The 13082-nt window shown below is 51.3% G+C and overlaps 1 protein-coding gene across 13 annotated transcripts in view; it reads left to right on the top strand.

Annotated features, from left to right (window-relative positions):
- Positions 1-13082, top strand: part of ANK1 (ankyrin 1) — a 55771-nt gene that overhangs the window by 19175 nt on the left and 23514 nt on the right. For 12 of the 13 annotated variants that reach the window (XM_048287355.1, XM_048287352.1, XM_048287361.1 and 9 more), the window contains 3 exons: positions 7760-7861; positions 11637-11735; positions 12783-12881. In XM_048287355.1, coding sequence (XP_048143312.1) covers positions 7760-7861; positions 11637-11735; positions 12783-12881 — 300 coding nt within the window. Of the gene's footprint in view, positions 1-115; positions 234-7759; positions 7862-11636; positions 11736-12782; positions 12882-13082 lie in introns of those variants that run through there. The other variant, XM_048287360.1, reaches the window with a different exon arrangement.

The raw sequence follows: 13082 nt of genomic DNA, 5'->3' as shown, positions 1-13082 counted from the left end.
GGACAACCCGTAATCTCCAGACTCCAGACAGGAGCTTTCTTGTTGTGCTGGCTTGCAGTCAGGTGTGTGAGTGGTGATAGGGTGCAGTCCTGCTGCTGATAAACGTCTCCCAGCCTGCTCATGCTTGGTTTGGCTGCGGCATTCAGCATAAGTGGGTTGATCAGAGCTGCAGAACCTGGCTGTGCAGGGTGAGCTGACCTTCTGCAGCGATGACATGCATGCCTTACCTGAGGGTGAGTACTTGGGCATGGTCAGGGGTTTGATGGGCAGCAAAAGAGGAGAGGAATCAGGTTAGCTGGTTTGCACAAGGGAGTTTAGGTGTATTCTGGCTGGTAATATGAACTTCAGTCCAAAGAAAATGCCTCTTCTCCCTGAACAGTTGCTGCTAAATGGACCTCAGACTGGCAGGAAGGGTTTGATGCCCTTCTTAGGTCATTGGTAACTTGCCTAAGGTCATCCTTGGGGCCAGTGACAGTGCCTGGCATTGAAACCAGGTCCCTTGGTGCTGTATTTTCTTTGTCCTTCTCACCACTGCTTTGCTGGGAGAAGGGAGGTGCCCCAGGTATTGGTTTTTTTGCAGTATTATAATAGTAAATGTTGATTCCTGTGTTATCACCTCTCTTATTTTACCCCTCTGGAGCCATGGGACAGGTGCACAGGATGATGTTTCTCTTTCAGCACAGTGCTGCGCTAGCTCTGCTGTGGAGCACGTGGCTGTGCTGCAATGGCTTTGCTCGCGTGTCCTCACCGGGGATCTACTGTCAGAGATATATTACCAGGCCTGTGCTTCTGGTGCTTTTCTGTCAATGCTTTCCTCCCTGCATGGCTTCCAGAGACTGCACCCCAAGCGCTGGCCAGGCAAGCCTGGCTTAAGTCTGAAGACAATAAATCTATGGTAGCCACAGCACAAGGACTGTACTGTGATACCACCCAGCATGCAGATCCCAGCAGAAAGCCCCCTTCTAAGCGCTTTTGTTCATGCAGGCAGGCAAAGCAGGTGTGGACTAGCCCAGCTGGAGCAGAGGTAGGGAATGAGTCAGAACAGACTGCAGAAATCAGGAGCAGTTTATAAGCGTCACTAGGAAAGAAAAGGAAGCTTCTCCACAGGGCACCAGGGCAGACCCTGACGGTATGATCTGGACTCCAGCACCTCACCTGAGCATGAGGGCACTGACAGAGCCCAGGGCAGGTTAAGGCTGGCCCAGAAGCTGTATCATAGTCCCAGGCTGACATCAGGCAGGCTCAGAGCATGTCTCTGATTCCCCCCTTGCACCGGCAGCCTGCTAGACCCCTCTCAGCTCCCCAGTGTTTATTGCACAGACCTGCCTAAAGCATGTCACGGTCCAAAAAAGGTAGTGCATTAGGAAAGTAAGAGAAAGCAGTTGCTGTGCTGCTGCATCTCTCTCAGCAGCTGTAAATGTTATGTTGTTAGAATAGGTGTAGTGCCTGAGCAAAAAGCTCTCATGTATTGTCTTCAGTCACAGTCTATATATTTTTGATGAGGTAAAAATAGCTTTTCTTTTTCAGGATATGCAGAGAGCAGAGGCTCCTGCTAACATCAAAGGAGAGTGACAGCTTTCCCCTGGGTGTGCGTGGCCTCAGCTGGCAGGAGCAGTAGCTGTGTTAATTCTTGCCTCGCTTTGGCTCTGTGTGAAAGGAAAGATGTTCTGGTCTCCTTTTCCTGTTCAGGTCTCTCGACCAGCCCCTGTTTCACTCTCCACTCTCCACTGCTGCTGGACCCAGCACTGTACTTCAAAGGGAAAGTGATAGTTTGCAAATAACAGAACAAGATCTCAAACATGTTACTTAGAAAATCCATTAGGCAGCAGGCAGGCACTGCAGGCTTTCACAGAGCTGTGGGCTGTAGCCCACCAGGGAATCCTTATCAGAAAGATCAGTCTGCTGTGTAGAGGCAGCTCCTTGCTGCCTTGCTCTGTGCAGATTAAGCTGTTTGTGATATCTGCCCTCCTCACAGTTCTGAACCTGTTCCAGCTGGAGCAGCCAGCAAAGGGGACCCATGAGCGGGGAAGGAAGGAGGCAAATGGCAACGCAGATGTCATCTGTGTCCAAAAATGCTCAGCAGGGACTGAGTTAACCTTGACCCTGACCTGTACCACCAGTGACAGTCCAGAACTACCTCTCCTGTTAAGAGTGCACAAAAATGGGCTTTCCAAAAGCTCATTACTCATGATTATGTAATGGTGGAGGATTGTGCATGTTGGAGAGGCCAGTCTGATGCTGGCACCTGAAAGCTTGCCCTCTCTTCAGCGCTGTAAAAAGGCTAAATGACAGGTTGCTTCCCTTCCCACAGATCTGCCAGGGACCTTCCTTCCCTTCTTCTTCTGCTTTGGGATTTCTCCTTTGCCAGTTGTGCCAAGTTCTTCTCCAGCTCTATCCTTTGGGAATGTGAGCAGATCTTTCACTTCCCGCATGCTCTGATTCACCTGCTGCGAGATGGTTGAGCTACCCCTTGCATCCTGCTCTGGGGATCTCTGCTGGGTGTATCAGCTATCAACCTCTGTGGTACATGCTTTGGGGCTGTTGTAAAATCTGCGCTAAGCAGAAAGGAGCATGGACAAAGGGTTTACTCAGGCTGGTGCATGAAATGAGAACAAACTGACTTGGCAGATGCCTTCCAGAGATGACTTCTTGTGCCTTGACTCTCAGCAGTCCTATTAAGATCCTCAAACCTGTGCTAAGTCATGCGGGCAGAGGTGAGGATGATGGGAGAATTGAACTTGGGCATATGAATTTATCTGTCTTGAATCATGTGGATAGGGGTGAGGATGATGAAAGAATAGAATTTAAGCATTTGGATTTATCCTTTCATCAGATGAATTTTCCCAATGCTTTTGCTTTTCTCTTTCTGCTGGGTTTGCAGTATCTGCCTGTTCTCCGTGTTCTGCTGGCTGACTGCCTGAGGCCTTGCTACCATGGCCTCTCTGGAGATGCTGTACTCTGCTTAATGCTGCCTTCTACTCAGAAGGCAGAAACCTGCCAGTAGGTTTTGTTTCTGCTGCAGGGCCCACTGAGAGCATCCAGTTTCTCTTAATACAGATAGGAGACAAAGTTCCTGTAAGACAGACAGTGTGGCTTCTGTTTCTGAGCACTTTGAGTTTAATCTCTTGATCTTCCCTGATTATCCTCTGGGCACCCCATGTGTTATCTTTAACTGCTCTTAATCTTAGCAGCTCTTTTAGTGTGTTTTGAGGACTAACAAATTCTTCTCATCTGACGAGAAAGAACCGAGGTTGTCACCTGCAGACCTGTGCACTTTATATCTGCAAGGCAGAGAGGTCCAAATGAGCATGGGCTCCAGAGAAATTCCTAGGTTGGGCAGTTTCTTAAAAGTAAACCACTGCACTGATGAGAGGTTTTGATGTTTCTGCAGGAAATAATGCCTCAAAGGTGAGGACCATGTCCACTGTTGGACACAAGTCCACATGAGCAAGGAAATGTCCATGCAAATGGCAAGGGCTGTTGCCCTTGGCAAGGGTTTATCACACGTCCTCGGCTGGCAGCACTGACTTTAGGTTCCAGGACACTGGCACTAATAGCTGGAAGTAACTGGATGACCTCTGAGATGTGAGTTGGACCTTTCCACAGCATCTAGACAGGATGCCCATAGCAATACATGGCTTGGTGCCAGGATTCAGGCTTACATCTCACTGCCAGTCCTGGGGTTCTTTGGTTGTTGTGGTGACTGTGTGCTGCCCAGCCTCCAGGTGTTTCCTTGCTGGACCTCCTCTGTCCGCTGCTCCATGAGTCTGTGTCAACGTGGCTGAAGAGACAAGTGGGCAGACAGGCTAAAGAGGGCAATGCAGCAGGATGCATGTGTGCCAGGCTGGAATAGTGTGGTGAATTGCTTCTTGACTGTCTTTGTGTCCCAGAAAACATTGTGAGATCAGCACAAGTCCCTGAACTCATTTGCACTTGGGAATCATCTACTTACAGCATTTAGCAGCTCATACAGAGTGGGCTCCTGCCAAGCGATGCCACCTTTAGCAGGAGCAGGCAATGCTGAGACCCTCCCTTTTGTTATCAGTGATGAGCAGCAGGAGCTGGTGGGAGCTCCTCCCTGGGTGTGAGTGAGAGCAGGCACTGCCAGAAGAGATTAGAGCAGGACACCGACCACGGCCAGAGACACAGCAGACTTATGAACCTTTGACTGCAGCCCTTGGGTCTCTGGTTTGACTTCCCCTTTCTTATTGCCCTGGCCATGGCTACAATGCAATGGGCTCATGTGGTTCCAGGCTAGTGGCATGAATGCTGTGAGAGCAGGAGGACACCTGGGAAAAAGAACAGAATAAGCCTCTCCTCAGGGCCAGGAGAGGGTGTCATGAGAAAAAATTTACTCTGAAACCAGGGCAGAGGGAAAGGGAAAAATTTAGATTGTCAGAAGACAAAGGGAGATTTTTCCTGAAGGAAAAGAAAGGGAAGGAGAGTAGAAGCACAGTATGATGTGCTGTGCTATGTTTTTGACTTTAGAAGGTCTTGGAGCACTTCACAAAGTCCAGATATGAGGCTTCTCTCTTGCAGAATTGCTGACAGCAGCCTTCTGACTCTTCACAGCTTGGGATGTCCACAAGTCTGTAGAGCATGACACCTGCATATAGGATTTAGCAGCCACATAAGAGTGCAAGAGGTATACAACAGCAAGTGAGGCAGCTTATTTTCTCCCCCAGAATATCTCCTTCCTGTAAAATTGCTAGAAAGGCAAAGGAGAATGGAAAGAAACTCTGCAAACTCCAAATAAAGGAAAATCAGCAGAGGCAGTTTCTGCATCTGGAAGCAGTTGCTGTGTGTTCTGGGGCACACAGCGAGTGACTGTGTGCGCATGGGGCACGGCTGTGCTGCGCTTTGTGCTTGTTAGTGGGTGGTGTTAACTGTGCAATGTGTGCAATGCACTCACTCTGGGTGAGTTGGGATGGTGCTGACTGGGATGTGTGTGTATCTTCTCGATGTGCACATCTGCTGGTGTTCACGGGGTCTCTGCATTTCTTGCTGTCAGTGCTCCCTTTTGCTGAAATTCGGGAGATGGCAGTGACCCAGCCCGTGCTTCCATTTCCTGGGAGCGAATCGCCCTGAGCAATAGGCAGGCAGTCCCATCGTGCAGCCTGACATCAGAAGTACAATATGACTGTGGATTTGCTTTTACCATTTGAACCAAGCTATTCCATCTTCTCTGGTGGAATGTGTGGTCTGATTGCTGGTGTCTGATGCCCTGCATCTCTCTGTGCATCATCTCTGGAAGGTACATGCTGAGCATGGGGAACAAAAGGGCAGCACCTCTGACACACTCCAGCCTTGGCATGTTTTCCAAGGCCTGGGCCCCAGCATCCAGAGGGTCAGGAGGGAACCCCAACCCCTCTCCTCCGTGGCAGGAGTTACCTGTGAGTTGCCGGGTTCCTGGGCATATCTCTGGTGCTGCTTTTCCTCCGCTGTTCCCGAGGTGGTACCTGCAGCTCTGACCCCCTCCCTGCGCTTGGCAGCAGTCATTTGCTTTCCGGAGGTGGCTTGGTATTAAATATCCTGTCTGACACAATAATGGAGAGAAAATGAACAAATTCCATTAGCAGTTGGCGATCCCTGCAGGGTCTGCATTGGAGAGAGGACGGAGCCTGTATTTTTAGATAGAATGCAATGTAACTTACTGGCTCTCTCAAAGCTGGGGAGTAGACAACCAAGGAGGGAGAGAGGGGACACCAGGCTCAGGTTTCAGCTGAAGTGCCGGACTATGGCAGCACGAAAGGGCAGGTCCGGTCCAGACGTGGCTGTGAGTATACAACACACTTCTCCTTCATGCCCACAGAGACCTCTGCTTTGCTTTTTTGCTTGCTTTCTGCCTGTAGTCTCTGCTGCTGGGTGTGCTGGGACCTTGGGAGCCCCTTTGCTGCAGGGCCTCGTAGAGTTTTACCATTTAATCTTCAGAGCTCCACGTGTGTCCCATGGGTGACAGAGCCTGGCTGAGCTATGCTTTGATTTTCCAAGGGTTTGCTGCCTTGTCGTCGATCCTGACCCGAGAAGCAGAGGCTTCTATCAGTGTCTGGAGTTGGAAAAGCTCTTTGCATTCAGCCTGTTGCTTGAAGCTGTCAGTGTTTCCTCACTGGACCCCAGACAGCACGCAGAGCTCAGAGCGTGAATGTGCACTTCTAAGCACAATGCTGGTGTTGTCTTCTGCCTCTTGCAGTTGATCCTTCTGCGTGAGCAGAGCACTGAGGCACCGTGTTGTGTCTCCTTTGTGTTCACAGCCTCCCAAAGCCACAGCTCCACTGTGAATCTGGGGGCTCTTCCCTGATAGATGGGGCTCTCCTCTGAGGTGGAAGCAAGCAGAGCCAGCTGGCGCAGGAGGTCATGCGATCAGCACGTGTTCCCCTGCACGCAGAGGCTGCGCACCGTGACGGGGCACGGTGGTGCTGCCCTCCACCACCTGTCCTTCTGGTCCGTGGGCTGCCCCAGAGGGGCCATGGCACCCTGCCACTGTGGTGGTAGCCTGGCCTGAGCTCTGTGCCTGGCCCAGCAGGGCCAGGACACCCTGTCTGTGGGCCTTACCTCTCCAGCAGAGAACAGAGTCCTAATAGGCCCAGGGCATGGCTGCCTTTCTCTGTGGTAGGAGTGTCAGGCAGAAAGGATGAGCTGGGGGAGGCAGATGGAGGAGACCAGAAGGCATCTGAGTTGTGCTGTTTCAAAGTCCCAATTCAAATGTCTGAGACAGCAAAGAGAAGGGAAGAGAGGAGCCCTGAACCTGTGTGGTGCATCATCCTTCCTAATATGCCTCCAGTGCTTTTGTCTGTGGCTTCGTTGCTTGCAGCTCATGTCCAGGAGCTTCCTAATCCTGGATGCTCCTCTGCAGTCAGGCTGTGGGCATTACAGGATGGCTTGGGGTGGCAGAACAGAGGCTCTCCTAGCACAGGAGGTCCCTTGGTCAGTCCTGATGTGAGTGGTACAAGAGAGGTTGTGATTTTCTCTTGGAGCTGAAGACAGAGGAGTGTGTCCCGCACCCCTGCCATGGATGTCTTGTGACTCTTGGCTGCAGAGAGTCCTTTGGGCTGGCCTGAGCAGGCAAGTACCAGGTGCTAGTTACCAATCCAAGTTCCCAGACTCACAGACCCACATCACTGCATTTCCACCCTGTTCTTCAGCTTCTAGTGAGCCATGCCATTGTCTCCATTTGCTGCCTCACACTGCTAAGTAGTGTTGCTCAAAGTATTGCTGTGCCTTGCCTGGGCTGGCTGTGGTGTAGCAGTTCAGGGATGCATTGTCAAAAAAGAGCGTTGTGACTTTCACAGCTGTGAGGTGCTCAGCTGGGGCCGTTGTCCCTGGTGCTGGTACCTGAGCTCACCGCTGTGGCTATCCAGTGGCTTCTGGGGCAGGGCAAGGGTAGGCTCACTGCAGCTCCATCAGTGTAGTCCTTCAGCCCAGACACGGAGGGGTTTCCTGGGCCAAGGGAGGCTGTCACGGTGGCAGGAGCTCCCTCCCTACTGTCCCCATAGTGTGATGGGATGAGCTGCACACCTTCTGCCCCATTATCTGGATACTCTTCATTTTAAGTCCAGGTCCCAGCCCTTCTTCTTCCTGTCTGATTTGAGGCACCTCAGTCTGTTCCAGCAGTTCCCACTGTGACTTGCCTGGCCTCTGCCTTTTCTGCTTGGTCTGTGTCGTTATGTTCTCTGCAGCTGAGCGAGGAGCTGACCCAGTGCTGGTGGTGGGGGAGAACAAGGGGGCTCTGAGTTTCATGCTTTTTCTTTTTGTCCCCAAGGCCGATGCTGCAACCAGTTTCTTGAGAGCTGCAAGATCTGGGAATCTGGACAAAGCCTTGGATCACCTCAGGAATGGGGTAGATATTAACACCTGTAACCAGGTAGGTGAAACACACGGGGCTTCTGGTACTATCTCTAGTTCATGTGAAAATGTGGCTGACCAGAGGGCAGACCTGGAGCAGTTGCCTTTGAGGCCAGGAGGGCAGCAATAGCTATAAAGATCTAGGGAGCCTGGATGTACTGGCTGGAGCATAGCAAAGGACATTAACAGGTTCTACCAGAGTGGGCTAACAGAGAGGGCTCCCTTAGTGTGACAAGCAAATGGGACAATTGGAAGGCGCTCAGCTGCTTCTCAGAGGGCAGAGCAGATAGCTGTGAAGAGTAGCACAGTGGCTGGAACATCACAGGAGTGGCTCTTGGGGATTATTCCTCTTGTCTGCAGTGCTGCAGTGCTGAGGTTTTTGGAATCCTAGAAGCTGCAGTTTATCACAAGCAGTGAATGTTTGCAAAATGCCAGTTGTGGTGGTTTGGGCAAGAGGAGCCCTCCTCGTCCTGAACAGAAACAGGTTTGTACAAGAAAGAGCTGCAGACACTGAGGAATTGTTTGCACATCATCATCAGAACATTTTGTGTCTGTGTAGCTGCCAAATGCAAGTGGCTGAGCCTGAATTGGGGCAGGTGCGGTACGGACAGATTGAGGGGGCTTAGGCTGAGCACGGGAAGCAGACAGGCTGTGCTGTCGCTGCTTTCTGGAGCAGTGGTGTTGCTGGGGAGGCTGACTCAGCAGGTAGCACAAAGGCACGCTCATCTGTTTCAGTATCAAGTCCCCAAACCAAGTGAAGTTCAGACCTACTGATTTGTGCACTGCGGCAGCCAGTGCAGTTACTGGGGACAGGTTCCCACAGGGCAGAGTGCACCATGGATGTTCACTCATTTCTGACAGCAAGCCTAAAAGTAGAGGGAGGATTTCTATGTCCACTGGTCCTGTAATGCTCTAGTCCAGTGGAGTATGGGATTCTGGAGAGGGCTCTGTAAAGAATTACAACAGAGTGACCCATACACAAGCTAAAGATGAAGGCTTTGAACTTCTTCCTCAGCAAAAGAGATGGTCTGTCGTCAGCTGTCTCCACTGACCAGCTTCAAGTCCTGTTTCCAGCCAGATTTCTGGTGCTGGTGAGGGCATTTAACACTTTTATGGAAAGACAGTGGCTACAGCAGTATGAGGCTCTTCTCTCAGTGATGTCTTTGCACTGGTTCCTGCCATCTCCCTGAGGTTAGATGGCACTTTGGGGTTTCCTTCTGAGGAATATCAGACCTGTGGGAAAGGTCCAACCTCACATGTCCTGTATAGAATAAAGAGGGATATATGTGGTCAGACCTATCCCACAGGCCCTGTATTCTTACTCAAGTTCAGAGACCTTGACATGCCATCTGATCTTCATCCCGCCGATTTCATCTCCTTCATTGCTGCATCAGTGTCTTCATCATCCACCTTTCCTGTTTCAAATTCTGGCATGGTCCCATCTCATCCACAAGGAACTGGAAGGACTGAGGATGAGTGCACCTTGCTGCCAGAACTCTCACCAGCTGGGAACAGCACTGTGATGGCACATGGGTGCCCAGCAGATGGTCTTTATTGAGGTGGCCAGTCCTGATGGGCAGTCCAGAGCAGGGCCCTACTTTGGGACAGGCTAAGTGCAAAGTCTCTGTGTTATTCTGTAGGGCTGCATTTGTCACATTGATAGCCAGTGACTGGGATTTCTGGGAATTATTTGCAGCATTTGGTGAGGAAAATACAGCACCTTTCAAATTACACACATCATGTGGCAGTTTTGGGTCAGATGAACTGTCAAGCCAAAGGAAGTGTGCAAAACAGCCTGTATTGTTCCTGGAGCAGAAATAGCAATGGGCCACCAATGGAAACAATCTTTTGTGCTTACTGCACAACTATTTGTCACAGGTTAATGATTTGTCACAGGTTTACAGCATTCAAAAGGTTGTTTATGAATCCTTTGTGTAAAAGGGCTTATGGGCTGAGGGGAGCAGCTGAGCATCTGTGGTCTTGCTCTCCAGTTGTTGGTTACTTGAGCGTAACTGAGAAAAAGCTTGCATGTCTGTGGCCACTTATCCAGCTTGTGAGCTCATGGAGGTAAGGGTGTCAATAATTATCTGTATGGGGTTATATAGGTATGTCTTCATCTAAGAAACTGGGCTTGGCAGAGAAGATGGAGTCAGTGTAGCCAGACATGGCTGGGGAGCATTTCCTTCCAGTGGCACTGTTCTGTGGCTGTTACAGCACTCCCACTTCATTCCCCTTGGAAGCAGACCTTTTGTGCTTGAGGCTTGACAGAACTCTGGAGTTGGCGTGCTGAGGAAGCCTGTGGGTTTTTAGATTTTTGCTCTTTGTGCTGTAATCAGATTTGAGCAAAAGAATCTGTGACTCTTCAGCTGTGATCCTGGGCAACTGGTGCTTTGAGTGAGAAAGAGTGGAAAACCTTTTTCCAGTCTGACAACACTCTTGAAGCAGTTCTGAGTTTAACTGGAGTATTGAGGGCTAGAACTGAGCCTCCTTGGGCATTTTCTGCTCCCCTGCCAATATTTAGGTAGGGATGAAGCATTTCTGTGAAGTGACCTTCCAGTCAGGAGGTGAAACACATGGTTGGGAGGTGAAGTACTTGGGCAGGAGCAGGTGTCCCTCTGCCATGCAACAACACTCTGTAGGAGTGAGTAAACCTAGCACATCCACCTGGGACAAGTGAGGGACAAGGAGAAAAAGTGGCATCTGAAAATGCCTGCACGTATTTAACCTCTTTTCTGGCAAATATCCCAGCCCTTTTGTTCACATCTGGGAAGTGGAGGAGGGTGTCGGAAATAAGGGAGCAGAAGCTGTTTTAGCAGCCTTGAGGATGCTGTCTGGCCTGACACCACTCCTTCTGACAAGCCAGGGATGCTAAAGGGGCACTGGCCAGTCCTCTGCTCTTCAGGTTCCGCATGTAGGAAAAGGCAAGCTAAATTGGGGCACACGCAGAGAGATTCCTGTGAAGTCACTTCAGCTCTCTGGGAGCTTCCTGGAATTGGTAGAGCTTGACAGTAACACAGCCAACACCTTCTCTTCACTCTTTGCTGCAGCTGAACTCTGGGAGAGCAAAGCCCACCACAGGCTGCAGGATGGGGTGTTGGTGGGCAGTCTGAAAGCCAGGGAGAAGACAGCTTTTGACCTGGAAGCTCACAGACTACTGTGAATTAAATTTGGCTGCTGCTTGATAAAATCATTGTCCCAAGCAGGGCTTCTCACTGCACGTCTATCTGTGTAAATGTTACGGTTTAAGGTTTGTATGTGCACTTACACAGCAGTTGTGGTGCATCCTTGCTCTGGGCTGTGCACAAGGCTCAGCTCTGTGCTTTAGGTGTGAAAAACCTGACTGTGAGGAGGGGCACCCCATGGAAAGTCACGTGAGCAAAGACAGCAGTTGACATGAGGGATGTGCCACGAGCAGGGAGAACTGAAGCAGCCCCTGTGCCTCAAGCACATAAACACTGGGCTGTGGTACCACCCATCCGTAGGAAATCGCCTACATGGGCTGCATGTTTTGCTCATGGAGAAACCTCCAGCATTAGTCAGCAAGTCAGCAGTCGGTTGTGTGAAGTTTTCCTGGCAGCATGTAGCTGTTTGTGGCACCATGGCTTGTGTGCTGGATATCAATGCAGAGCTCAAGGACAAAGCAATTGCTCCTGCCCCCACCAGCCTGGACTTTCTCCAGCATGGGCCAAGTGCCTGCAGTCATGTCTGCACAGGAGCTCAGAGTAGGGTGCTCCCCAGAGAGCTCCATTCCCAGATGATGACTAATTCCCCTTTCCCACCTTTGCTTCCTCCAGAATGGGCTGAACGCCTTGCACCTGGCCTCCAAGGAGGGCCATGTGAAAATGGTGGTGGAGCTGCTGCACAAGGAGATAGTTTTGGAGACAACGACCAAGGTAAGGACAAGGAAGTCTGGCCACACTGGTCACAGCTCTGCACCCTGCCATTGCTGCCAGACACACCAGCAGTAGCTGAGCAGTGATCATACTGTTTGCTGTCAGCCCCCAGAGAGACAGTGACGGCGCTGCTGGGCTGGGACCTGGGACCAGGCTCTGGTTTTAGCACAGGCTTGGCATCTCTATGTGGGTGGGAGGTGCCTCTCCCCTGTGGGGGCCATGGTGGACTTCAGAGGGGAGTAACATAAACCACAACATGTGCTAGTGCTGTCTTACTAACATCTCCTCCTGGCGCGGGCTGCTGGCTCAGGTTTGCCCATGCTGCCCCAGGGCAGCCCCTGCATGTTCCAGCTCTGAGATGGCCTTGATACAATTGTCACAAGCCCGGAGAGCTCTGGGGCTCCATAAATAACATCTTGTTCTCTCATGCATCACCACAGCAGGTGTGGTTCTCACTTGATGACAAGCAAGACAACAGCACAAGCAAGCAGGGCGGACAAATGAGCAGCCTCCAACACCGGCTGAAGGGCTGCAAGAACAGGAGGAGGCCTCAGTTGCCACCTCCCCGGTGCTCTCGCAGGGTTCTGGACACAGAGCAGTCTCTGGCATTCTGCCACACCACCCAAAGGCACAAGTCGGAAGAGCCTGTGTGTGCATTTTCCAGCGTGCTCATCATCCCTTAGATCTGCTGGGATGCCTTGGCTACCAGGGTGCACACTGCAGTTTTGCCAGCTCAGCTCCCCCATCCTCCCTCCCCTCCTCATCTCTCAGTGCTGGAGATGCACAGCGCCTGGCAGTGCATACAGCTTCTGCTGCCAGTAACTTCATGGGAGAGATGAAATCACTCTCTTCCCTGGCCAGCAAATGGGAAGGGTGGCTGGTTGGTCTACAGCAGGGATGGAACATGGAGTGAGAGCTGCATGGCCTTCTAAAGGTTTTCCTGGCCAGCTGCTCTGGTTGCGTGCCTGTTAGCACATGTCAGGCCCATCTTACCCTGGCATCCTGGGTTGCTTCAGCCCCTGAGCGCTGTCCTGTGGTGTCTTTCAGAAGGGAAACACAGCCCTGCACATTGCTGCCTTGGCTGGACAACAGGACGTGGTCCGGGAGCTGGTGAACTATGGGGCCAACGTCAATGCACAGTCCCAGGTAGGATGACCTGGTCTGAAATGGGAAAGGCACCCATCACGTGTGATTGGTGGTGTCCTCATGGTGGGAACAATGCCCAGCATGGGCACTTCAGCAGCCCTTTGCAGTTTCCCTCTAGTGCTGTTCAGGAACAAGGACTGCTCTGCCAGGCTCCTGAAAAGAGACAAATGATGTGGTGAGAGTCTTGAGGCACATGGGGAG

The sequence above is a fragment of the Corvus hawaiiensis genome, chromosome 27 (assembly GCF_020740725.1).
Source record: "Corvus hawaiiensis isolate bCorHaw1 chromosome 27, bCorHaw1.pri.cur, whole genome shotgun sequence".
In the NCBI taxonomy this organism is placed as follows: domain Eukaryota; kingdom Metazoa; phylum Chordata; class Aves; order Passeriformes; family Corvidae; genus Corvus; species Corvus hawaiiensis.
This window is presented reverse-complemented; position numbering and strand designations above follow the sequence as displayed.